The sequence below is a fragment of the Pituophis catenifer genome, unplaced genomic scaffold, assembly GCF_029215685.1.
Source record: "Pituophis catenifer annectens isolate HBS135680 unplaced genomic scaffold, rPitCat1.0.hap2 SCAF_1, whole genome shotgun sequence".
In the NCBI taxonomy this organism is placed as follows: Eukaryota; Metazoa; Chordata; class Lepidosauria; order Squamata; family Colubridae; genus Pituophis; species Pituophis catenifer.
Window position 1 is genome coordinate 330,724,386 of NW_027256881.1, and position 26,296 is coordinate 330,750,681.

General features: G+C 42.9%; 3 protein-coding genes across 8 annotated transcripts in view; 1 reads left to right on the top strand and 2 right to left on the bottom strand.

The window, feature by feature from the left end:
* The window catches only part of EPS15L1 (epidermal growth factor receptor pathway substrate 15 like 1), a 50,470-nt gene extending 49,623 nt beyond the window's left edge, over positions 1 to 847 (bottom strand). For all 5 annotated transcript variants that reach the window (XM_070943291.1, XM_070943264.1, XM_070943255.1 and 2 more), the window contains exon 1: positions 788 to 847. In XM_070943291.1, the coding sequence (XP_070799392.1) occupies positions 788 to 826 (39 nt within the window). In that variant the 5' untranslated portion in view covers positions 827 to 847. The remainder of the gene's footprint in view (positions 1 to 787) is intronic.
* Positions 848 to 1,473: 626 nt separating this feature from the next.
* On the bottom strand, positions 1,474 to 17,832 carry CALR3 (calreticulin 3). Its single transcript, XM_070931726.1, has 9 exons — positions 17,721 to 17,832; positions 13,289 to 13,390; positions 11,612 to 11,815; positions 7,125 to 7,219; positions 6,421 to 6,630; positions 2,553 to 2,666; positions 2,314 to 2,457; positions 2,100 to 2,192; positions 1,474 to 1,614 (listed from the first exon to the last, which is right to left on the bottom strand). The coding sequence occupies exons 1-9, from the start codon at positions 17,830 to 17,832 to the stop codon at positions 1,474 to 1,476; spliced, it is 1,215 nt and encodes a 404-aa protein (XP_070787827.1).
* Positions 17,833 to 18,168: 336 nt separating this feature from the next.
* On the top strand, positions 18,169 to 26,273 carry CUNH19orf44 (chromosome unknown C19orf44 homolog). 2 transcript variants are annotated; one of them, XM_070931727.1, is made up of 8 exons: positions 18,169 to 18,272; positions 18,359 to 18,973; positions 20,460 to 20,745; positions 22,218 to 22,285; positions 22,589 to 23,027; positions 23,135 to 23,230; positions 23,688 to 23,854; positions 25,959 to 26,273. In XM_070931727.1, the coding sequence occupies exons 1-8, from the start codon at positions 18,186 to 18,188 to the stop codon at positions 26,040 to 26,042; spliced, it is 1,842 nt and encodes a 613-aa protein (XP_070787828.1). In that variant the 5' UTR covers positions 18,169 to 18,185; the 3' UTR covers positions 26,043 to 26,273. The 2 variants fall into 2 exon arrangements, with proteins under 2 accessions (XP_070787828.1, XP_070787829.1); XM_070931728.1 differs by having other exon boundaries at positions 18,169 to 18,266.
* The last annotated feature ends 23 nt before the right edge of the window (positions 26,274 to 26,296 follow it).

The following is a 26,296-nucleotide window of genomic DNA, read 5'->3' on the forward strand; positions in this document are numbered from 1 at the left end:
TTTACAAACAGAATAAATTCTCAATGTTTAGTTCTAGCTGGGTCTGTTGTATCTCTGCAAACATCCAAGCGCGCAAACTGCATCACCTGGGTCCTCCTTTTCTGGGAAAATATACTTCTGTGGCTAGATTTGGCAGCACTTAAAAACTCTTCAGCACCTATTAAGAGTCCCTCCAAACACACACACACACACGCACACCCACTCCTATACACAGGCAAAAGCAACGCATTTGTGCAACAGCGGTCCTTCAATCAAATCCCGGCCTAGAGGATTTGCAGCCCCTTTTCTCTTCCTCGGCTGTAGCATCCCAGCCAGCTCTGGTGGCGGATAAGGTTTCTTTCCCAACAGCCCTGTGAGGTAGGCTGGGCTGGGTCATTTGGGTATTAAAGCAGGGGCTTTTCTCGGGCGTGGACCTGAAGGGTGGCGGCGACGGGACCCTCCACGTCCCAGTCCTGGGGGCAGCAGCCCAGCTGTCCCCCCTCCGGGCTGAGTTGCCTGGCCCCTTTCCGCCGCCGAGGACGACTGGCCTTCGCCTGTCCCTCCCCGTCAGCGCCCGACGCCCCGTCTCCGTTCCTGGGAAGGGAAAGAACCGGCGCCCCTCCCGCCCGAGAGACCACCTCCCATCAAGGTCGCGTGTTTTGCGGGGAGGAGGTGGTGCCCTCCCCTCCCCTCCCTTGCTTCTGACTCACGCCGTGGGTATCTCGCCTTTCTCGAATTGCGACCGCTCTTCCTCCCGCCGCCATTCTCCCTTCTCATCCCTCCGCCGCCCTTCCTCTGGGTTCCCTACCTGAGCGCCGCCGCCGCCGAGGGGGCCGAGCGCCGCCATCTTCCTCCTCCTCCTCCTCCTCCTGGGAGGGGAGCGGCCAGAGAGGGACGGGGCGTGGCCACGAGAACTACAGTAGCAGCAGCAGCAGCAGCGAGCGCGGGGCCAGCGCCGCCAAGCGGCCAACCGAGGAAGCGCTGAAAGATTCCCCGTCGCGGCGTCTCCTCCGAAGGTCCGCGGAGGATGCTTCGCCCCCCCCCTGCTGGGAGGCGAGTCTGCCTTCCTCGCCACCATTCAACGCAGGAGGGGCGTCTGCGGTGTTGCCGCTGCTGCCTAGAAGGCTTCCGAGGCTAGAAAAAGGGACATTTTCTCCTCTTCCACTTTTGCATAGGAAAGATTTTTTGGGGTAATTCAGAAATAGTAATGAGACAACCCTCCCTCCCCCTTTCCCCATGCAACCCGGAGCCCCAGAGATAATTTGGGGAGTTAATCGCTTTTGCAAGGATGGATGACTGGACTTGAAGGAGAGAAGGAAACGAAGTCATTATGGACTCTCTTTGTCAACAATTTACTTTATTAAAAAAAAACCCTTTTGATATCATTTTAGCCGAAACCAGTTTCCCCAGGTATCTGCTTAAACAAACATGGTCCCCGGCCCTTAATATCTTCCTCTGTTAGCTCCAATTTAAATTCTGAGGGGGGAAAAAAGGTCAGAGCTCCTCCTTCTGTGCTACAATCCTCTCAGATTTGTTCTTTTGAGGTGATTTCTTTTTTGGCATCTTCTGGGTTTTTCTCTTTTTCCCTTTCTTTTCTTTCTTGATTTCTTTCTCGCTCATTGTCTGTTCCGGCTCCTGGAAATTTTAAATGGAAAATGAAAGGTCACCTTAGGAAACCTGCTGTCATCTCAGATATCCAGCTGAGGAAATCTATTCCCTTGCGGGAATTTTCCTTGATCTGTTTCCTCCCAGCTAACCTAACATGACAACTGGAAGAACAAACTGCAGGCAGAACAGGCTCCGCTTCCAATGCCACCTGCAACAGCTGCTGGCATTGGACAGAGCAGAGAGGCTCCCCCTTTATTTTCTCATCCAGGTAAGAAGACTGTCAGCATCCCATCCAGGAGTACTGGGAAAGTCACCTCAAGCAGCCTTACTGTGTGTCTGTGGCTGTTTTGGAAAGGCACCTGCAGAACAATCATAGTGGATTCCCTGTTCCAATATCAGCCATCCAAGCAAAAATAGCTCTTTGAGAAAAGGGTCAAGTAATATAGAAGAACAATACAATCACAAAAGGAATCTACACCCTGGCTGCATTTCAGAGAAGAGATCATTCTTACCTTCGTTTTGCCCCATGTTTCATCACCAAATTTCTTTGCATACTTTTCATCATCAGTGATCAAGAAATTATCAAAAATAGTTCCAGATCTCACCTGCAATTAAGAAACACAATAGTGTGTCTTTATATACATTTGAATCAATAGCTCTGTGTTGCTAATTTTTTTCTCAAGTTGGCAGTAATTAACGCACGAACCAGAAAGAGGCCCAACTGACCTGCCAAAGATCTAGACCAATGACGCTGATGTTCTCATAGACAGAAAGGCTTGGATCTGGCACATACTCAGGATTCGCAATCTGGGGATGGGGCCAAATGCCTTTGTAGTTGGGATTTGGGATTTTCCTGGGCCGCCACTCCCCCTGAAATGAACCAAATGTTCTCGGTTTATGGCTGCCCAAATGGCCACCCAATTCCTCAAAGTTCACTTCAAAACAAGGAAAAAGTGACACCATACTCTGTAGAGAGGATTCTTCAGCAGAGGAGGTTGCCAGGTGCCCTGTGCTGCATCATCCCAGTCTTTAGGTTTTTCAGCGCTGTTGTCCACAATGTATTCATCAATATCCCAATCCTATCACAGGGATGGGGAGGGGGGAAATGAAAGGAAAGCAAAATGAGCAACTCCTAATATTGTGTCTCCCATCCATTACAGATCACCATATTGTGGCGTCTTTTTGGAAAGGGGATGTAACAGTATCATGGTGATTTGCTACAGACATCTTCTAACATGTCTTTTTCAAACTCCCAGCTCTGAAATTCATTGGAGATCTCCTGCCCAATTCCTAACTAGGCCTGATTCTGCTAAACTTCTGAGGCCAGACAAAGCACATTGAGTCCTACCAGTTGCTGTACCATATCCAGCCAAGTAAAGGTCTTTGATTCTCAAGACAAAATCAGTTTGGCAGCCCATCAAGAGTTAGCAGCTCCATTTGAGGGAAGAGAGATGTTTTTGTGCTCAGGGATTTTACAGGTAAGCCATCAGGCAGTAATAGCATCTTATAGTGCTCTCTTCGGAGGCGACAAGCACTGGCAGATTATACTAATGCTAGAGGTAACCTCTGCTGCAAAAATTGAAGTGGCCACTAGAGAACAAAAAAGGTAATTGTTCTCTGTAGCTCTCTGCTGCCATCAAGAGGTTGTTCTTGTCAATATGCACTGAGACTGATGGTTGCTCACCTGAGTCTTTTTGCCTTTTGCTTTGCTTTGACAGGCCAGATTCCTCTGTAGGTGGCATGCTGACTCTAGCAGAACACATTCAGGTTGATTATTCTGAAGCCTGAAGGTGTAGCTGGGTCCCCATTTCTAGTGGTTTCTACCACATCTGCCTTGATTCTAGTCAAGCCACAGTCTCCAAACACCTTGAGCAAATTTAAATCTTCAGGGCCAGATTAGTTGACCCCTAACACAAAACAGGGATTTTATGATTTACATGGAAACAAAGCTCTGAGAAATTCTGAAGAATAGATGTCACAGGAATATAAACACACATTTATAAAGCAAAACAGAAGAGCCAGGAAAGTAAAGACTGATCTGCCCAATTGCAATTCCATGTTAATGAAAAAGGAATAAATTTGTTACAGTGAGATAGAAACCCAGACATAATGCTTAGTAAGAGGAAGTGCAGATTTGCCAAGAAAAAACACCCTGCATTTTTATAAAAATCAGTTACTAGCTAATTTTTTTTACAAATATTATTTATATAATTTATCTTAGAATTAGCAAAGCAAAGGTCCTTTTTATATCCCAGTAGACCAACTGGCTAATTGCCCATGAAGAACACTCAGAGGCTGTAGCCAATCCAGAGTGCAGATAGTCATGGGTGTGTCTTGTGGCATACCTCTGCTGCATGAGCTACAGTATTTAGTTTCCAGGTGGAATTAATCTGTGTGTGTGTGTATACACATACACATATATTTGTTTTTCATTTTTAATATTACCCATCCCAGTTATTTACTGAGTTATTTATTGGCTATTTAAATAAATTCAAGATGTGGTTTATCACCCATAGTATAAAATCCATTATGGTATAGGACAGTGATGGTTAACCTTTTTGGTGCCGAGTGCCCAAAGCGTGCATGAATACACCCGTGCATGCCCGAACTCCCAAAATGCAATGCGAGCACCCTCCCATGCATGCGCCCCCCCCCCATGTGCTCCACCCCCCCACGCGCCGTTTTGGCTTCCAGGTTGGTGCAGGAAGCTTTCTAGGCCCAAAACGGGGCACAGGGGGACCTCGCGCAGCACCCCTGTGCCCCTTTTTGGCTTCCAGGTGGGTGCAGGAGGCCTTCCAGGCCCAAAATGGGGAGCAGGGGGATGCACACATATGAACCCCCAAAGTGCAATGTGAGCAACCCCTGTGCATGTGCCCTGCCCCCCACGCAGGCGCATGCGTGTCCCTCGCATGCGTCCCGCCCCCTGTGCATGCGCGGCAGAGACTCAAAGACCAGCTGGCTGGCGGGAGGCGTGCGCGCATGCGTGGTAGAGCTGGGCTGGGGCGATGGCTGGCATGCCAGGTGACATGGCTCCGCATGCCACTTCAGGCACACGTGCCACAGGTTCGCTATCAAGGGTATAGGACTTAGCTATTTGAGAAACCTTGCTCATTTCCATTGTTTCTGCCTACCCAGTAACAATGGACAGAGAGTGGGTGTGCTGTGGCTCCCACCTTTAAAGCAGTGCCATCTGATGGGAACTAGATGACACACTTTCCCAGCTGTAGTGCCTGTCCCTCTGCAAGAGTATCTCCCAGATGGTTTGAACAGCCCTCCCCCTGCTGTCCTTTTAATTAAACCTGAAGGCCTTCCATCGGCTCTGGAATAGATAGGGATATATGCCCATCTTGAATGAGATTATTTTAATAACTGGGATATGATTGCTCCCTCGCTATAGCTTCTTTGCATTATTACCTTTTTATTGTTTTATAGACACGAAGTCATTGTGGGTTGACGTTATAAAGTCTATAAAATTTAATTCTAAATAAATCAATAAGCATTGTTAAGAATTTAAACAAAAGTAAAACCTGATTAACATTAACGGTCTTTCATATCTTTCTAAATTGCAACAGGAAGGAAGCCAGGGTAGAACACTGGAAGAAGTACATTGCATAATATGAAGATAACCATTGAGAAAGCAGCTGATCTAGTCTTATCATCCAAGCCACTGCACATCATTGCTGGTGCAGAAATACCATTTCAGATTCATGCATCTTCCTTGCAGATAGAATGCAGCTGCCTACCAATGCTGGCACAAAGAAATGGGAAGGTGCATATCAGCAGCTGCCCATTCTTCTTTTGCATGCCCTTTCACAAAAAGGACAAAACTTATAAGACCTGCTACATGTGTTTCCTACTAGACAAGGTACATGCTGGCTTTTCCTGTTCACCACTCATGCACCTTTTTCTATAAAGGAGGAAACAAGAATGGTGATTCTCCAGGTCTTAAACAAATAAAAGGATGTTAGTGGGTGAATCTTTTAAGGAGTGGGTGGCCTTTTCTTCCTTAACTCCTCAATCTGCATATTACTTCACCTACCAGGCAAATGAAGGTTTGGATCTGATTCCTAGAGCAGACCTTTCACCTATATAATCTATTATTAATATAATATACCATATGATATGATACAATATCAATGTAAAAAAACCTGGGGGATGGGATTTTATCAAATTTACAGTTGACACAGAATTTGGAAAACAACCGGGAGGCGGGGGGGGGGGGGGGGGCAGGACCTGATCTTGACAGAATGAACACTAACTGAAGTCAACAATAATTTGGCGAGACAAATTCAAATGACAGCAATAGTACATACATAGCAAAAGGATCTCAGGATTGTAAATCATCAATCATATCAAAAAGATCTAAGGATTGTTCAGACCCTCACAATCTGAACAAAAGAGTGTAATGTATAGTTTCTAACTCATGAGAAGTAATAACTTGACTTTCTGTAGCACTAATCTATTTGTATGTTATTTGGCACACTGAGTCCAGTTGTGGATGCTGTCCTTTAAAAATTGAATGAACTTGGTGAAAAACAATAAAAATTTGTCAGCATCTCCTAGGTGGGAACACTGAAAGTACTTTCAGCCTGAGAAGACCTAATGGCGTTTTTTAAACCTTCAAAAGGCTATCCCTAAGATGAAAAATGCTTATGCTCTGCTCTCACAAAGCCCTACATTACAAGGGAATCGTGTTTGATCAAGTGTTAGGACAACTATTTTAATCATAAAATCCATACACTCTCCTTGTGGCTAGCCATTTGTTGGGGATGACCTTGCTCTGGATTTTTCACATTGGACAGGGGATTGTCCACTTCCATCCTAGAGTTTCACCTCTGGCTTAGTGTCCTCTGGATCATCAATTTCAGCTTCATCATCCCAATTCTCTGGTTTCTTCACTGCTGGATCATTTATTCTCCTTGGTGGCAAGAAGTCCCAGTCATCTTCTAAAATGCCTAATATCACCAATTTATTATCAATTTTCACTTTATACGTGTGATCCGATTTTAAAACCAGTGTATATAGGTGTGTGAATCCATCCACCTAAATAAAATGTGGAAAAAGATAAATATTGGTTTGTTTCAACACCTTCAGTAAAACTAATTCAGACAGATAGCCATAATAGTGTGTAATAACACCACCTAAGTCTAGTAAATGTGTAAAGTATTCATATAACGTTTGCTCTCTGTAAATGTGCATAGGATGTTAAGTTTACCATAGTTTAACCAAATAGCACCTGCATTGTTTGCTGTACAAAATATCACTTATGTGTGGTTTTGCCTACTAAAGCATATTGCAGTGAAAAGTATTTTTGAGTCATGCATGATTCCTTAAAATTATATGGGCATATGAACATAGTTTACTTGGCAACAAATTATATTCTTCCATGCCTTTTTTTTCAATTTCCCAGTTTCCCAGTTTACAAATTTGGTACTCTCTTATTATATTTAACTGACATCTTTTAACTGAGTTTGATGGCTCAAGATGAGAATATTATGGATCACAACTTTTAATTATCATGATTTTTTTATACTTACTTTGCAGCGAATTTGTTTCTTAACAGGATAAACTTTGTTCTTGTAGTTTAAAATGACGTGGACTTTCTTTGTATCAGAACCACATATATCAGGCCCTGAAACAGATAACAAAGTTTGCTTTTTTGTGTTATTTAAAGTACAGAAAATGCCTCAGATTATTTCAGATTGATAAAATCTTTGACTTTCTAAAAATAATGAAACTTTCTACTTATCTCCAGTAATAACTGCAGAGAGAAATATAAGAATCACAACTATCAGGATCTTCTGTGATTAAAGCTCCTGATACAAAAGCTAAAAGGGAGTTCTGGAAGTATTTTAGTCAAATTTATCTTAGATGAATTTCAATGAGTACCGTATTTTCCGGCGTATAAGACGACTTTTTAACCCAGGAAAATCATCTCAAAAGTCGGGGGTCGTCTTATACGCCGGGTACCCGAATCTGAGTTGCTGGCGCTGACCGATGACACTTTGGGAGCGCCGGCAACATTGAGGGGAAGCTGTACTCCGAATTAGTTCCAACCTACAAGAGGTGCCAGGCAGTGCGGGGCCCACGAGAAAGGAACGCGTCCCCACTCTACCCCGGAATTCGGACCTTCCTTCCTTTCCCAGCAGTCCATGGTGAAAGCGGCGCCGCGGTCGACCTGGGCCAGCGCCTTGCACACCTGGCTCTGCGTCTCCATTATGAGAAGCCCCATGCGACTTCGCATGTCTCCGCCCCAGTCGCGCAGCTCTCGCAATCCGCTCACCGGAGGAGCCATGAAGTGCTCGCACCGCCTTGCCAGATCTTCCTCGTCCTCCTTTCCCCACAGCTTTTCCCGTTGTAATTGCTGCTGCTGCTACCGCCGAGGCTGCTCCTTCATCTCCGCCCACCGCACCAGACCCAGCCCGGCCAGCACCGCCGTGGCTCCCGCAGTCCAAGCGGATCGGCGCCCGGGCTCGCAGGCGAAGGGTGGGAGTGCGCAGCGCACTTTCCTGGCTTGGCGCCGATCCGGACGGCTGCAGAAAGAACTGGGCACCGGCTGTCATGTCTTTTCTGCTGTGCCGGGTTCGGCACCTGGGCTCCTGGGGTTTAAGCCTTTGGGCCGGCCCGTGCTGCTCCAGGATGTTCGCTTCGGGCTCCTTGGAATTGCTGCTGGGCGCTTCTTCCCGTTGGGGCGATGGTGAGTGGACTGCGGGAGCCACGGCGGACTCCTTCCCCACGAGGTATTGCTCTGCATTTCACCACCTCTTCCAGGCTCGCAGCCACCCACCATCGCCCCAACGGGAAGAAGCGCCCAGCAGCAATTCCAAGGAGCCCGAAGCGAACATCCTGGAGCAGCACGGGCTGGCCCAGAGGCTTAAACCCCGGGAGCCCAGGTGCCGAACCCCGCACAGCAGAAAAGACATGACAGCCAGTGCCCAGTTCGTTCTGCAGCCGTCCGGATCAGCGTCCGGGCTCGCAGGCAAAGGGTGGGAGTGCGCAGCGCATTTTCCTGGCTTGCTTACCTTAGCTCAGTGGTTGGGGGGTCAAACAACCCTTTCACAGGGGTTTTGATGGTGGTGCAATACAGAAAAACGAGCGCAGCCCTCGCCATCCGGAATGAATGGTGCTGTTGTGGCGGTGGGGGAGGGGGCGGCAGAAGCAGGAAGAAGTGGTGTTTGCGATGGCTGGAAGCTGTGGGAGTGAAGCACTACTTTCATTTGTACGGCAGCAGCATTCCGCCTTGGTATATTTGTGTCAGGAGTGGCGCAAGGCAGCCTTTGTTTCCTGCTGCCTGGGACTCAGAGTGGTAAATGGCGTCTGATCCGGAGAGCTGCTGGATTTTGCTCTCTAATCCGGCTGCCAAATCGGCCCCCTGCAAACTCTCGTCTCTCAAGGAGCGCTCCCTGAAGCGGGGCTGGAAACTTTGGTTGGACTGCTTGAGAGAGGAGAGCTTGCAGGGGGGCGATCTGGTGTCTGCAATGGAGAGCGGCATCCAGCTTTTTCTCTCCGCTATAAGAGCGCTGTAAGAGCGGCAGCCCTCATCTCCTAATGTTTGGGACTCGGAGCGGTAAATGGTGACTGGTCCGGGGAGCAGCTGGATTTTGCAGTCCCAAGCATTAGGAGATGAGGGCTGCCGCTCTTACAGCGCTCTTACAGCGGAGAGAAAAAGCCGGATGCCGCTCTCCGTTGCAGACACCAGATCGCCCCCCTGCAAGCTCTCCTCTCTCAAGCAGTCCAACCAAAGTTTCCAGCTCCGCTTCAGGGAGCGCTCCTCGAGAGACGAGAGTTTGCAGGGGGCCGATCTGGCATCCAGATTAGAGAGCAAAATCCAGCTGCTCTCCGGATCAGACGCTATTTACCGCTCTGAGTCCCAAGCAGCAGGAAACAAAGGCTGCCTTGCGCCGCAAATATAGCAAGGCAGAATCCTGATGCTGCACTTTCAGCAGACAGATGAGGGCTGCCTTGGCCATCAGCTGGCGCAAATATACCAAGGCGAATGCTCATGCCGCACAAGTTCAAGTAGTGCTTCGCTCCCACACTTCTTCCGGCCCTCAGTCTCTCAGGGAGATGCTTGACTTCCTCTCAGCCCCAAGACACTGGCTGGCCCATGAGATGAGAGAGAGAGAGAATGAGAGAGAAAGAGAGAATCAGAATGAGACAGAGAGAGAAAGAGACAAAGAATGAAAGAGAGAGAAAGACAGAATGAAAGAGAATGAGAGAAAGAGACAGAGAGAATCAGAGAGAGAGAGTGAGAGAGAGAGAATGAGAGACAGAGAAAGAGACAGAATCAAAGAGAACCAAAGAATCAGAGAGAGAATGAGAGAGAGGGAGAGAAAATGAAAGAGAATCAGAATGAGAGAATCAGAATGAGAGGGAGAGAGTGGGGAGAGAGAGAAAGAGGGGGAGAGAGAGAAAGAGAAAGAGCGGGAGGGAGAAAGAGAAAGTGGGGGGGAGAGAAAGGGGGACAGAGAGAAAGAGAGAATGAGAGAGAGTGGGGGGAGAGAAAGAGAGTGGGAGAAAGAGAGAGAAAGGGGGGAGAAAGAGAATGAGAGAGAAAGAGTGGGAGAGAGAGAAAGAATGAGAAAGAGGGGAGAGAAAGGGAAAGAGTGGGGGAAAGAAAGAATGAGAAAGAGAGGGGGAGAGAGAAAGAGAATGAGAGAGAGGGGAGAGAGAAAGAATGAGAAAGAGTGGGAGAGAAAGAAAGAGAGGGAGAGAGAGAGAAAGCGAAAATGAGAGAGAGAGAAAGAGAGAATGAGAGAGAAAGAGTGGGAGACAGAGAGAGAGAGAGACAGAGAGGATGGAGAGTGCCTGAAGGACCCCATCCCGTACTGGGAGTCCAGGTGCTTCAGCAAGCGGGGCACTGGATTCGTATTAGTGGTCTGCGAAATTTAAAATTATGAAGTTGGTGGTCCCTGAGGTCCAAAAGGTTGGGGACCCCTGGCCTAAGACCATCGGAAAACACTTATTTTTGATGGTTTTAAGATTAACTTTATCGTTGGGGGTCACCACAACATGAGGAACTGTATTAAAGGGTCGCGGCATTAGGAAGGTTGAGAACCACTGCCTTAGCTGCTTGCCTTGCTTCGCTTGCCTGAATCCATTCCATCAGCAAGCAACTCCCTGCCTGCAACCAAGCAGGCAGGGAGTTGTGGACTTCAACTCCCAGAATTCCTCAGCCAGCAAAACAAAGCTGGCTGAGGAATTGTGGGAGTTGAAGTCTACAAGTCTTAAAGTTGCCAAGGTTGGAGACCCCTGTTCTATTGGGTACGTAAGTTTTTTTCCCCTTTGGGATCTTTAAAAAAAATAGTTAATTGGGGTTTTTTTTAGTTCTTTTTTAGACCTAGCCATTTAAAGTTTAGGAAGTTTTAAATTTAGCTTTCATATAAAAATAAAATAAAATAAAATAATATTTGTGTAGCTTTCTGAGATTTAGTGTGTTTCTGTAGTGTTTCACTCTAACTACACAAACACACAAAATCTCACAAAGCTGTATGTGGAATTTTGTGTGTGTGAAATGTGAAAGTTGGGTTTTTGGGCTTTTTGTGGCTGTGTGAAGTTCCTGCTTGTTGCAGGGGCCATTTTGGGTCTAGCACAGCTACTTTTACATTGTGGATGAGCCAGTTGTGTTGTGTTGTGTTGTGTTGTGTGTGTGTAAAGCGTGAAAGTTGTTTTTTGGGGCTTTTTGGGGCTGTGTGAGGTTCCTGCTTGTTTCAGGGGCCATTTTGGGTCTAGCACAGCTGCTTTTACATTGTGGGTGAGCCAGTTGATGTTTTTTTAATTTTTATTTGGTGTGCGTTGGAAGAGGGGTAGTCTTATACGGCGAGTATAGCCCAAACCCTATATTTTAACAGGAAAAGTAGGGGGTCGTCTTATACGCCCAGTCGTCTTATACGCCGGAAAATACGGTAATTATAGCTTTATACTTCTGCCTAGGATTCCCCCTTATAAATTTTGGGTTTTAGTACAAAAAATTAGTGCCAATTTTGTTACACAATTTTAGGCAAGTTTATCAAAAGCAACTCACCAAACATGATGTAGTAAAGAGATTCCCCACTCATATTCTTTTGGTTCAAATTGGAGGGAAATAATTTTACATAACCACCACCACAGTCAATTTTCTGCTCATGCTTTACCGTATACTGAATTACCAATGATTTCCCCTTATTGCTGAATGGTTTAAATCGTGATGAGATGGCATAAAACTTTACATTTTCACTTGTCTGCAGACCTAGAGTATATGAGAAATCATTTTACACAGACACCAAAATTGTAAATAGAATTGCCAAAGTGCTTTGATTATCATAATAAATAGAAAACAATAAAAGCATAACAGCTGTTTCTAGCATGGGGAAGGGAAAGAGAGCACAAATATTGGACACTTATATTGGAAATGGAGAATAAGCCTTTTTAAACCTTCACGTTCTATGTTAAGATAATATAGTATCTTTATCTAGATAACAATACAAACTCTGAGCAAGGTGAGGCAATAAATAAATGAAGGGAAGGAGGGAGGATAGGTATTCAAGCAGAATAACAGAATAAGTGATTAGATTAACAGAATTGGAAGGGACTTTGAACTGTAGGTCATCTAGTCTACTCCCCCCCTCAAGCAGGAGATCCTACACCATTTCGGATAAATGGCAGTCCAATCTCTTCTTAAAAGCTTCCAGTGATGAAGCTCCCACAACTTCTGAAGGCAAGCTGTTCCATTAGTTGATTGTTCTCACTGTCTGAAAATTTCTCCTTATTTCTAGGGTGAGTCTCTCCTTAATTAGTTTCCATCCATTATTCCTTGTCTGGCCTTCAGGTGCTTTGGAAAATAGCTTGACCCCTTCCTGTCTGTGGCAGCCCCTCAAATATTGGAACACTGCTATCATGTCTCCCCTGGTCCTTCTGTTCACTAGACTAGCCATGCCCAGTTCCTATAACAGTTCTTCATGTGTTTTAGTCTCCAGTCCCCTAATCTTCTTGCTCTTTTCTGCACTTTTTCTAGAGTCTCAACATTGGTGTGGTGACCAAAACTGGATGCAATATTCTAGGTGTGGTCTTACTAAGGCTTTGTAGAGTGGTATTAGTACCTCATTTGATGTTGATTGTATCCCTCTGTTAATGCAATTTAGGATTGCATTGGCTTTTTTGGCTGCCGCTGCACACTGCTGACTCATATTTAACTGGTTGTCCACTAAGACTCCAAGATCCCTCTCACAGTTACAGCTATTAAGCCTGCTTTCACCCAGTCTATATGTGTACTTTTGGTTTTTCTTGCCTGTGTAAGACTTTACTTTTCTCTACATTGAATTTCATTTTGTTAGATAAGTTGGAAGGGACCTTACAGTCTTCTAATCCAACCCCATACTCAAGCAGGAAACCCTATAACATTTCAGACAATGATTGCCCATGTCCAATCTCTTAAAAAAATTCCAGTGTTGGAGTACCCACAACTTCTGGAGGCAAGTCGTTCCAGCTAGCCCCATTTGTGTACATAGGACATGCCCAAGACTATGAACCTGAATTTAGCAGAAATGAACTGTGACTTAGAACCAAGGACAGGTGGAGAAGACAATAGCATACTCTCATGACTGGCTCTTAGTACTTATAATCTCAGTGTGAACTTTAAAAAAAAATCTTCTAAGGAACAGAAATCATATCCAAATGATGAGCATCCATATAAATAATTATGAATTTCATATTAACTTCAAACCTTTGTCTGCTTCACGATCGCCGTAAAAATTTCCAGCTGTCAACCTAAATTTTCCATAGTTGGATTTATGCTGAGAGACCACCCATCTCTCCTTCCATTTTGCTGTTAACAAAAATGAAAATATTTGTCACCAAGTGGAACTGCTGGTAATAGCAAGGCAGGAACCAGAAACAAAACCAGAGACAGATAAAGCGTACAGTAAATACATAAAGGGCAGAGGGCTAATGATAGGTATAAAAAGTTGGAGTGGATAACACATACATATTATATGATCAAAAGTATTACATACATGTACATATGCACCTATCCCTGTACATGCAGTCATTGCAAATTTGGACAAAAATCAGATTAAAATGACAAGCACTCAACAAGTAAAAAACATAAGACATGGAAATGGAATTCAAGAAGAATGTTTAGATGCTTAATTATCCTAAAATCAGCAGCGACTCTTTTGATGAAAAGAAACGAGCAGTTAAATACAGCCACAAAAGATTTTTGGTCACCCACAAGACCACTCTTTTTGCAGCAAAATCTTAACATGACTTTCCTGCTGGAAGTGGTTACAACTGCTACAGAGTAGTTGGAAATCATCTATTCAGTAGAGAGAGAAGAAAAAAAAGGAAGTCATAGCTGATTGCAGGGATCATATTATTTTAGAAACATTGTAACAATATGTATGATACTTATTTAATTCTAGAGGTCTGAGTTGCTCTACTATATTATACAATATATCATATACACAAGATAAAATAGAAGGGTTGAACAATGGAGTCCTTGGTGCTGAGATGGTTGTTTGCTCGCCCAACTAAGTAATATCATCAGTGGGAGTAAGTGTGGAGTTTGCTCCCTATTTATATGTAATAGCTTGCTTGGCCAGTTTTGGTGTAGGGTGTTGCTTTCTCCTTAATAGTTCCTTGTTTAGGGTATTATTTTCTGCTTATTTGCCTAGGGTTAATCCTTATTTATCTGGGCTGAGAGGATATGTTTTGGTCTTTTTATTTCCTTCATAGTTTTTTTTTATTGTCTCTTGAATTGTGTGTAAATATGGTTTATTTCTATGTGTCCACTGAAGGCTGATTTGTCTGAATGCTCAACTTCCAGGAATTCCTCAGCGTTTTTGCATTTAGCTTGGTCTAAGTTGTTCAGTTTCCTAATTGAGTCAATTAAAAAGTTAAAAGGAAAAAAAAAAGAGAATACATCCTGTCCAGCAGCAAACACTCGGATAAACTGGGATTAACTCCAGGCAAACAATCAAGCAGAAAACCACATCCCCATCAAAACTGACAGGGAAAGCTACTGTATGTAAACAAGGAGCAACCCATGCTCACTGCACTGATGTTACCTAGGTGGATAATGAAATGTCTGCAAGCAAACAACCAAGCTCAGAGAGCAGTAAGGACTCCACTGCTGTATCATCCTAAAGATCTAAGTGTCAAATAATATTTACACAGTGATTTATTTTTCTTTTGTTTTGGGGATTTATCTATATTTTAATTGATTGACTATTTTAGCCAATCAGCAAATCCTTTAATACTGAAAAAAAATCCCTGCAAAATGGAATATGCATGAAAGCTTTTTAAATGAATAAAAACCTAGATTGTACTATCTCTGGATGGGGCTGCTGCATATTTGTGTTATTACATTTATGGGTGGCTAAAGATATTGGTTTACAACCTCTACTTTGTCAAATATATTGGCTGACAACTTCCACTTCTCAAGGAAACCTAATTTGCTGTGAAATAACTTGAAACTGACACAAGTAAGTGTCATCCATCATTATTTATTCCATAGCCAATAAAGTAGCCATGCTTTTGATTATGATTTAACAAATTCTTGAAACGATAGAACAAATGAAAATTGCATGAACATAATTATTGGTATTCCTAATATTTTGTAGCACACCCTTTTGAGGCAATAACTGCAAACAAGATTTTCTGTAGCTCTGAATAATTTATCACATTCTTCTTGAGCTATCTTCTTCTCTAACTGTCTTAGTCTGGTGGCTTTCTCCTCCCAAGAGCTGTGAGTTTCAGCTCTTTCTATAATATTCTATTAGATTCAGATCAGGATTCATAGCAGGCTACTTCAGAACAGTCCAATGCTTGCTTTTCAATCATTCTGGAGTCCTCTTAGATGTACCACATATTGTGGGATCATTATCCTGCTGGATGAGCATGACCTATAGCTGAGAGAGTTTTCTTATTTCAATGTGCCTTGAATAGATTCAAGCCCAGGTAACATTATACAGTTATAGTGGTTGGTTGATTGATTGATGAGAGCCCCTTCCATGTCTTAATAAGGATGGTAGTATTTCTTTAAAAACATTTTTTCTTCTGTAAATATAGAGGTGTTGTGACATACCCAAAAGCTCTAATTTCCTTCATCTGTTCAAAGGAGGTTCTTCTAGAGAGGCTGTGGCTTGTCAACATACATTTTAGCAAACTCCAGTCTGGCTTTTTCATGTCTCTTTCTTTCAGAAGTAGGGTCTTCCTAAGTCTTCTGCGATGGAGCCACTTTCAGTCAGATGGTGACAGAACCAGGGTCTGTTCTGAAGATCCTCCATTCATTGACCCTTCTGTTCAATCTTGTCAACTTTCTCTTTCAGCCATGATCCAGGAGGTTGGCTAAGGTGCCAGGGTCTTCAAATTTAAATTTCTTGATAATATTAACAAGAATGGTTACAGGATCACGAGGTTCTTTGGAGATGGTTTTACAGCCTTTATCATGCTTAGCTATTACTGAGCCTTCTTCCTTTCCTCCTGACAACTCTTAGCTTTTCTAGTCTTTATTCACTAAGCTGTACACAATGATAGAAAATGCCTGAGTACTTGTCTCTGTTCAAGCAAGCTGAATGATGAGATGAAAGGTATGATACTAATGAAAGTAAATAGTTTCCTTGAGATCACTAAAGTCCAGGATCTTTTATCTTTTAATGGTACCAGTAATTAGGTTCACACCATTTTCATGCAATTATTTACAAGAATATGTTTAGTGATCCATCAAAAGCAAAGTGTCAGTTCTATTATGGACATAAAATAAAGAATGCCATTTACTTCTGTCAGTTTCAATTTATTTTACCATAAATTGGGATTCTGTGAGGAAAAATTGGAGGGGTATCAATACTTTTGGCTGTGTCTCTATAACCTTTTTGGTAACTCTCCTTTCACAAACTACCAGTATGTGCCAGATTGGGAAGTAATATTTGATCCCGTGTCACAGAGGGAACACCATCCCCTCCTTGTCCGCTATCTTAATCCTTCCACCTTTTGCACAATATCACATCCATCACATTAACGGTTCTCCGGCCTTTGCAACCCAGATCCAATGGCTTCATTTACAGGAGCAGGGTGTTTAAAAACCATATTTACCTAATGGAGAATTTAATGTAAATACTATTTCATCACTGTTTGAACGTCTTCCCTTTTCATACCAAGCTTTAACATGTAAAAGACTGTGGCTGAGTTCCTATGACACACATAGACAGGTCAGCAAAGAGATAGTACAGGTAATTTAGTGACCATTCAGTTACAATGGCACTGAAAAAACTGACTTATGACCATTTTTCACACAATGACCATTGCAGTATCCCTACGGTCATGTGATTTATATTTGGCTGCTTGACAACTGGTTCATATTTATAACGGCTGCAGTGTTCCAGGGCCATGTGATCGATCCCCTTATGCAACCTTCTGACAAGCAAAGTCAATGGGGAAGCCAGATTCACTGATCAACCATGTTACTAACTTAACAACTGCTGCAATTCCCTTAGCAAATGTGACAAGAAAAGTCATAAGATGGGGCAAAACTCACTTTGACAAATGTCTCACTTAGCAACATAAACTTTGGGCTGAATTGTGGTCATAAGTCGAGGACTACATATATATATATATATATTTGCACATGTTCAGTGTGGCTATTAATTTTGGTTGGGTTCTTATGACTCAGCATGTTGCCCAAACTCAACTCCTAGGCTCATTTGTAGTCCAAATGGGCAACCCTTTAAATGGCTTAAGGCAGGTGTCAGCAACCCGCGGCTCCGGAGCCGCATGTGGCTCTTTCGTCCCTCTGCTGTGGCTCCCTATCCACCACTGGCTGCCCCCCCCCACTTGCCCTTCCCTTCCCTCCTCGCCTGGCCTGAGAGAGAGACAGAGAAAGAGACATAGAGAGAGAGATACCTGTTTCCCATAGAAAACACTAGGAACCACAAAACCTGGGTGGGCGTGGCTGAGGGGTGTCATGTGACTGGGTGGGAGTGAGTGATGTCGAGTTGGCCACACCCACCCAGGTTTTGAGGCTCCCGGTGTTTTCTTTTCTGTGGGAAATGGGTCCAAATGGCTCTTTGAGTGTTTAAGGCTGGTTTACGGAATCTTTTCGCCCCACTGACTTGCCGACCTGACCCCGCCCCTTGCCCCGCCCCTGCTGCTGCCACCACCTCCGTCCAAAAACTGCTCCTGGAAATAGACCGTGCCATGGACTGGCAGAGGCAGAGCTAAAGCCAAAATCAAGGTGAACGATCCCATCGAAAGAGAGCAAAGAACAATCATTCCTGAGGCAACGGTTGTCGGAGGCCAACTCCCTGTTCCACGCGCATTCAGAAATGTTCCCTCCCTCCCAATTGCTTATTTTCCCGCCTTTTTCGTCGGGGAGGGGATGCTCATTGGGTGCCGTTAGGTGTCCTTTCTCTGATTGGTTTTTTGCATTCGAGTGCCGCCCCTCGCTAACTACTAGCGCATTGGTTCTTACGCGACGCTGATTCGCTATCGGCTTTCAACCTCCCGGCCTATGAGGGAGTCCTGCTAGGATGGCTCTGGACGAATCAGGATCGAAGATAGTGGTATGTGCAGTTGCTAAACAACGCAGCGCTGGGTCGGGGAGAAGGACGCGTTCCTGCGGGGCTATGCGGAGGGGTGGCCGGCAGCAGTTTACTGGGGCCGAGGCCCTCCTGGCGGGGAAGCGGGTCGTCGCGAAAGGGAAGCAGGTGACGGTGACGAAGCTGTTTTACCTTTCACGTCCATAAATAAGCACACTGTATGTCTGTTCTAAGTCTAAAATCTTAAACTTGGTTTGTAGGAGCAAGAAGGGATTGGCCAGAGCAAGCCGACCATCCGGGCCTCCAGTAGCAGCACTCGCTGTCTTTCCGTGATCCCCACGGACAGTGACCTGAGTAACCTCTCCAGCTCGAAGAGTCCTCGCGCGGGAAGGGAAGAACCGGAAGATGTGGGTCCTGCTGACACCACCCGACTGGCACAGCCTGGCAGCCGGTTCCTCAAGCAGAAGCCACAGAATGTGGAGGTGGACATCCAGCAAGCGGGCCTCGGTCCCGTCACGAGGGTGGGACTGGGTGCTGACTCCAAGGGGAGATCAAATGCCATCCTCAAAAAGTTGGCACAAATAGAGAGCAAGATCCAGAGCCGGAAGACTAAACAAAGCATAGAGCAGATACCTGTGATGGATGTTGAACTCTCATTGAGTGAATCTAGTAAGGATTTTGAATTGAGGACAGGCGGTCTGAAATTCCTGAAGAAGCCAGCTAGATTGAAGGAGAGTGTCAAGGCTCAAACGAAAAATGTGACTCTTGCAAACACAACTGGGGATAGTGAGGAAGATGCAGATAGATACAGACAAGAGGTTCCCCAAAAACCCAAAGGACAGGAAGATAAATTCAAATTCCAACCCAACGGAAAGGTAACTTGAAGTCTCTTTATCTTGGTGATTTGGACTGATAGCTGTTGGTGAAGAGGAACTTGACCCAACTTGCATCTCCATGTTTATTTTTCTCAAAGTTGGAATTTGTTGGCAAGTACAGATAATCCTCCACTTAACTGAGCCCAAAATTTCTGTTGCTAAGTGAGAATTTTGTTAAGCGAGTCTTGCCCCATTTTACGACTTTTCTTGCTACATTTGTTAAATGAATCATTACAGTTGTTAAATTAGTAACACGGTTGTTAAGTGAAACTGATTTTCCCATTGACTTTGTCAGAAAGTTGCAAAAGGTGATCACATGACCCCAGAGCATGGGTGAAATGCTCCCAGTTCGGACTGGATCACTTGATCCGGTAGTGATGGCGGTGGGTGGTTCGGAGAATCGGTAGCAAAAATCCCTGTGCCCCCCCCACCATGCTCAGCTGAGTTGCACGATCATCATATTTCTCATATTTTTACTTTTAAAAGCATTTTTTCTACAACCTCTTCCGACGAAAAAAATGCTTTTAAAAGTAAAAAAAAAAAGCCTCTGAAGATCACGCGGCCCAGCTGGGATCGTCAGAGGCTTTTCAAAGCATTTTTTTCTGCAACCTCTTGGCTGAAGAGGTGGTAAAAAAATGCTTTGTAAAGTCTCTGACGATCCTAGCTGAGTTGCCTAATTGGCAGAGGCTTTTCAAAGCATTAGAAAAAATGCTTTGAAAAGTTAAAAAAAGTTGGCCACACCCATCCAATCACATTACGTACTCCCACCAAGCCACGTCCACAGAACCGGTAGTAACAAATTTTAGATTTCACCCCTGCCCCAGAACATTGTAACCGTCATAAATGTGAGTCAGTTGTCAAGCATCCAAATGTAAATCACTTGACCATGGGGATGCTCCAATGGTCATAAATGTGAAATATGGTCATAAATAACTTTTTTCAGTGCTGTTGTAATTTCAAATGGTCGCTAAATGAACTGTTGCAAATGGAGAACTTCCTGTATGTGGTCTGACTCATCCATTTCATGGCTGAGGAAACTCTCTAGACCTGAGAATTAAAAATTTAGAACACTATGTAATTTTTTTCTACTGATCATGGATTCTACAGCTTAGATTTCTCTATTTAAAAAAATTGAACATAATATTTGGAAAGCTGATGATCCAAAGGCACGGAGCCATTTATTTTAAAAATCAAATGTTACTAGTAAGGATTAGCTGCTTCAGGTAGGAGCTTTTTGTCCCAGTTTTCTTCAGATACAATCCTAAGCACACTCATAACTATAATGTTCACAGATCCTTTATGTTTTGTTTCATCTAAAAATACTTCTATTGCAAATGAATTACTTTGAAGACATTTATTTTGGAAATATGGAAAATGTTTAGTTCTTTCAATATTACAGAATTCCAAAATTAGTAAAATATCCTAATCATCTTTCCTTCCCTCCCTGCTTGTTTCCCTTCCTTTGCGTTAATTCATCCTGATCCAGTTGCCACCAGAGACGTCTTCCAATTTAAGATCTCTGCCTGAAGAAAGTCAAGTGAACAGACCTCTATATCTTTCTCTCTACTCACCAAACAGGGATACAAGAGCAAGCCATATAGCTTCTTGTTCCTCCTCTCCATCTATGAAAGATAGTCCAGCAGATACATTATCCCATAATAGGAGCTCCAACTGCCAGAGGAAATCTCTTTCTGAACGGAGTATCATCCGATCCTTGGATGAGTTGTTCTCAGAGGTGACTGATATACACAATGATATTTCCAGCAACAGTGGTGAGTTAAACAGATCACTTTGTGATGGCATGCTCTTTGGAGGAGTAAAAACTTATTGTGGTCCCGAAGTTGCTGAATTGTAATTTTCTGTATTTGGGTTCAGCAAACTTTGGAAGACTACTAAATTCCCATCTGTATTTACTATACAAAAAGTAAATAGATTAGTAAACCCATCAGTTGCCCAGAGTCTCTGGAGAAATAGCACAACTGACCTTTAGGATTATTTCTTTTAGGAAAAGGGGCATCTCAAAGTAAAAGATAAGCAATAGTATTTAAAAAGAATGGGAAATGGTTTGACATTTTTCTCCAAAGGTTGTCCTTGGAGTAACAGGTACTGGTAGACTTTGGTTTACATCCATTTGTTCAGCAATTGTTCAGTTACAGCAGTGCTGAAAAAATAGACATATGACCAATCCTTGAAATTCTATCTGTTACCTCCATAGTTGTGTGATCACAATCCAGGCATTTGTGTGCCTGGTATGCAATTACAAAGACAATCCATGAAGCCTTGCTTGCTTGCTTTGCTTCCCACAAGCAAAGTCCATGGGTTAAGTCCCCCTAAATTTTCTGCACATTCACCATGCCATGGTGGTGCAGTGGTTAGAAAGCAGTACTGCAGGCTACTTCTGCTGGCTGCCTGCAGTTTGGCACTTTGAGTCTCCAACCTGGCAGCTCCAGGTTGACTCAGCCTTCCATGCTTCCAAGGTGGGTAAAATGAGGACCCAGATTGTTGGAGGCAAGATGTTGACTCTAAACCGCTTAGAGAGGGCTGTAAAGCACTGTGAAGTGGTGTATAAGTGCTATTGCTATGCCCTCCATGGAAAAGCCTTCTTGCATTTGTGCAGGGCTGCACTTTCCACCCCATGACCTTCCTGTGCTTACATAGTACTATAGCACTCCTTCCCTGGTTTCTCTTGTGTGTAGCCTATGCCTGAGCTCCCCCAGCCCCTGCAGCACCCCCATGCTCCTTACTTGGATTCCTGCTACTTCCCACTTAACAACCTGTGCTCCTTGGGGTTAGAGTGGCAACCGGGACTGCTTGGATTGTCACTAAATGCTGTTAGCATAAAGTATGTATGCTAACATCATACTTTACAACCACAGCAATCCCGGTCCCATCATAACCTGAGAACTAGCTGTACTATAGAATTATGAAAATTACATGAATTTTATGCAATATATTTTCTGGCACTAGTAACATTTCCAGGACTGTATTGAGTTCTCAGAAAACTAAATTATTAGCATTGCAGTTAAATCCTATGCATAGTTTTGCTTTGGTCTTTCCTCCCAGTTTTGAGCTGTGACTTACAAAACCTGGCTACAGAAATTCTTCAGCAGAAAAAAAGCAATTGTTGAAATGCTTTCTATGGAAATCATGACAAAAGTGGCAAGATATCAGCAAATAAATAACATAAGGTAGGATATGAATTCTATCACTAGATTACCCTAAGTGATATTTCTTGTTGCTGTAGATTTCAGAGTGAATATTTTGAGCCTGGATGAACTGGAACCCTGCCAGAAAACAGAATTAAAAGAAGAGGTAAAGCAACTCTCGTGTTTTCAATAGGAACTAATCTATGCATCGGTTTTGGTCTGTGTCATCCTAGGGATCCTTTATTAAGGAAGCAAAGATTCTGGACTGTTGGGTCATAATTGTTTTCTGCTAATGCTATCAGAAAAAAGCAGTCTTGTTCTGACTAGCATGTAAGGATGGAGGAATCTGTAACATCTGTTCATTTGTTCCAAGATAACTATTGCAAGGAAATATGTTCTTTTTTGCTTGCTTAGCTTTCATTTTGTGCTGCAGTCTTGATCCATGCTGATAGAAAAACATCTTTCTCAGGTAATACAACCAGTTGAGAAGTCAAACAAGAATTTAGGAGGAACAGTTCTGTCTCCTGCTAATCCTCAAAGCCTCTTTAAAACCTCAGCTGTGTCCTTGGAGGAAGAGGAAAACCTGGAAGAAACTGAGATATCTGAGCAGCTAAGCAGCAGTTCTGTTGGATATTCCCCCTGCAAGGAGGAAAGCCTCAACAATACCGAGTATTCTGAAGATTTTGAGCCCTCATCATTTTCTCCCACATCTAAGGAAACAGGAGAATCGTCTTCTGAAAAGTCAGATGACCTTTTGGGTGCCACAGTTCATTCCATCCAATCTAATTTATCTTCTCCCTGCTGCCCTTCTGTGGCACCCAAGTGCACCAAAGCCATAAAAAAGGTAGAGGTGAAAGAAGCAGCTGTTCAGGCCGGTTCCTTCTCACTTGCTTATCATAGGTTACAATGTAAGTCAATCAACATGCGGTGGATTAAGATGCTGATTGGTTTTTAGAAATGGTGCCGTTGCCTCAGCCCCTCTGCCATAAAGTGTCTTCTTTTCCTTATCCCATAGATGATATTCCTGCTGTTGTTGGCCATACAGTACAGCAAAGTTCTGCTGAAGCTCCGTGTATTAGCAGCCATAAATTGAACATGGAAGTCATAGAAGGTAATACCTCTCGGACGCCTGATGAGCACCATCCCTTATTTTAGTTAACTTTACAGGGTGGCCTATGCCTTGAGTGTCCCGTTTGTTCCTCATTATGGAACAAAATTACATCATTATGGAACTGTTACCGTTCCTCATGATTGGCCATTGTCATTTAAATAATTTGTAATGTAAATGAACTTCATTTTAAAACCCCTCGTGTGTGCATTCTGCAACCCTGATTATACCCGAAATCCTCTTTAATTGAAGGTAGCAGGAATTGAGCCAAAACTTGCAAAGTCTGAACTCCATTGACACACATTTCCTCCCTAAGGGGTGATCCCATCTGTAGAAATTGCCAGAAGCAAAAACATCTTAGATTTGAAGCATATCTGCAATCAAACTGCTTTTCCCGAGAGACCTAGTTATAGCCAGTCAGAGCAATTAAGCTATGCTTGTATCTTTTTGCCTTCTGCAGCTCTGTCGGTGTACAATCCATCTATTTCTGCTTTGAATAACATGTTAAAGCAAAACTTGCTGCTTATTCAGCAGTCCATAGAGATCAATCGACATCTTCATGCCACCTTTGTGGCATCGCTGGAAGAGGAGGAATACCGCTATCACACCTTGGAAGAAGCCAAAATGGTAATTTTTGTAATCCCTAGATTATGTGCACTTAAAAAGTGCACATAAATCTATTTTGCAGATTTTCAAAGCTAAATTTATTGTTTTATTCTTGCATTTTGAAACTGTGACATTAAAGATCCAGAAATGGAGTCTTAAATAAAAATGTAAGTAATGTTGCAGATACTTAAGTCTTCCACTATCATCCATTCTTGAGATCTAAAGGGCTGATCTAGAAAGGTTTGTGTATCCCACATCTAGTACTTAGGACATGTATGGGAAATATAGTAAAGGGATGCCTTTCGTAATAGTCCCTATCATTTAGGTGAATTAACTCAGTTGCTGCATCAGTCATAAAACAAAACCTCTATTTTAGCTTTTGAGAATCGCTGACAGGCCAAGCTTCAGTAACAATACCTGCAATTTTTAAGCAGTAAATTTCAGCTCATAAACAACAAATTTTAAATAACTGAAATCCGTACTCTCAAAAAGTGTTATTTCCAATGTCTTTTTTGGTTTGGTTAAAAATAAAACCAAATTTTTGTGTACATAACAAAACAAAAAGGAAAAAGGTATGAGTGTGTTAAATTGTTCCAAACAATTTAATATTAACAAAAATTGTTCATTTTTTACATTGCATTTGTAGTCTCCATATTCCAATGTTCAATAATATGTAGCAGTTAAGGTTGCTGCTTCAATCAAATCTAGTTTAAAGTTTGCTTTTATTTTTTACAAACAATCTGTATTATTTTTTTTAAATGTAGGGAGAGAGTATGTTCATGCACAACGCTATTTAAATCTAATCTGCGTAATGGTGATGAGTGAGTTGTTCGTAGGAAGCCCAAGCTAGTGTTGAGGATCAGGGTAAAAATTCTGGTTCTAGTAATGGACTAGATGAGATCTGACATTTTCTTAACGGGTGGTTTGTTTAGGTCAATTTTTCTCAACCCCAGGAACTGTAAGGTGTGTGGATTTCAACTCTCAAAATTCCTGAGCCAACATGAAGTCTGCACATCTTAACAATCACTGAGGCTGAAAAACAACTGATCTAAACATTGGTTTAGTTGTTCTGAAAGAGGTTTTGAAAAATAGTGCTCATCTCAAGGCATATTTTTAGATTAGGGATTGGCAACCCATGGTGGCAATATGGAATCTCCCCATGATCCCATTTGCCATCTCCAGAAAGGATGAGGTTAACCAGTTTTGCCCTACACCAGTTGCAGCCAAATAAATGAAACCAAATCATACCAGTCATGACCTGTATGTACACTCCCAATAAAAAAAAGTTGTGTTTTAAAGCTTTTTCTTAGGAGGAACAGGTGTCCTCTGTAGCGCATAGTACCTGTAGAGTTTACACTACTGTGACAATTACAGGACTGCTGGAATATATAATTTGGTTTCAGGCTGTACCTTGGTAATCCTTTGCCTTGATTACATGCAATATATTATGCATGTGTCTGCCTCTGAGGTAGTTTGGAAATTTCTTAGCACAATAGAGAGTAATTGAAACTAGGCTGTTAATAGTTTCATATTGAATTAATTTTACATGATCTTCATTGGGACAAAAATTAATTTCTGGTTCCAATTCAAAGTGCTGTTGTCCTGTAGGAACAATAGGAATGTTCCCAAATTTCTTAGCCAAACTTTTCTTTTAAGGATGAGTTGGGATAAATGACTCACCTGAAGCTTTGGAATGTATTATCCAGCAAAGTACTTTAGACACACATCTTTCCAGTGCAAAGACATTGTGTTACACTTGAATATTTTATTTTTTTTAAAAACTGATATTAATAATTTACATTGGAACAAGAACGTTACTGATAGTCTCCTATTATGTTGTTATAGTTTTAGATCCTGCATAGCTTCATTAATTTTATATTTGTGGTTTCAAAGTGCTGCAATCTTAGTTTTGAAGATTGGCAGAATTTTTATTTTTTAAAAAAATACATTGATCTAGTTTTATCCTTTGATATTAAAGACGATTCTAGGATATGGCTGCAGCATCAATATATCTTCCCATACAGAAATTCATAATTCCAAGCGCCCCGATTCAGAGTAAAGAAAGCTGTGGGCATGGAGTGTTTTGGTACATTATCTTGTTTTTATCCCGCTTCGTTTCTTGCAGTATATTCAACAGCACAAGCCCCTGCCTTTGACCATGGAACAAGCCTTGCAAGAACTAAAAGAATATGAACAAATGGCTTCTTAGGCTCATAAGTGCTTTTCAGGCCTGATAGACAACCACAGTTTTAGAAAGAGGCTAAAGAAGTTATTTCTTCAGTCAAGCACCAAGTCTTGGGAATCACAACTTGAAATATGCATTCAACTGGATTTTTGAAGAGAAACCTCAACAGAGATAAGGAATGACTCCTCTTTACCACATTTTGATGTAATTATGCAATGTACAATTCAGTGCTGCAAATTAAAGTCAATCTCTAAACTTTCCTCTACATCAAATGAATA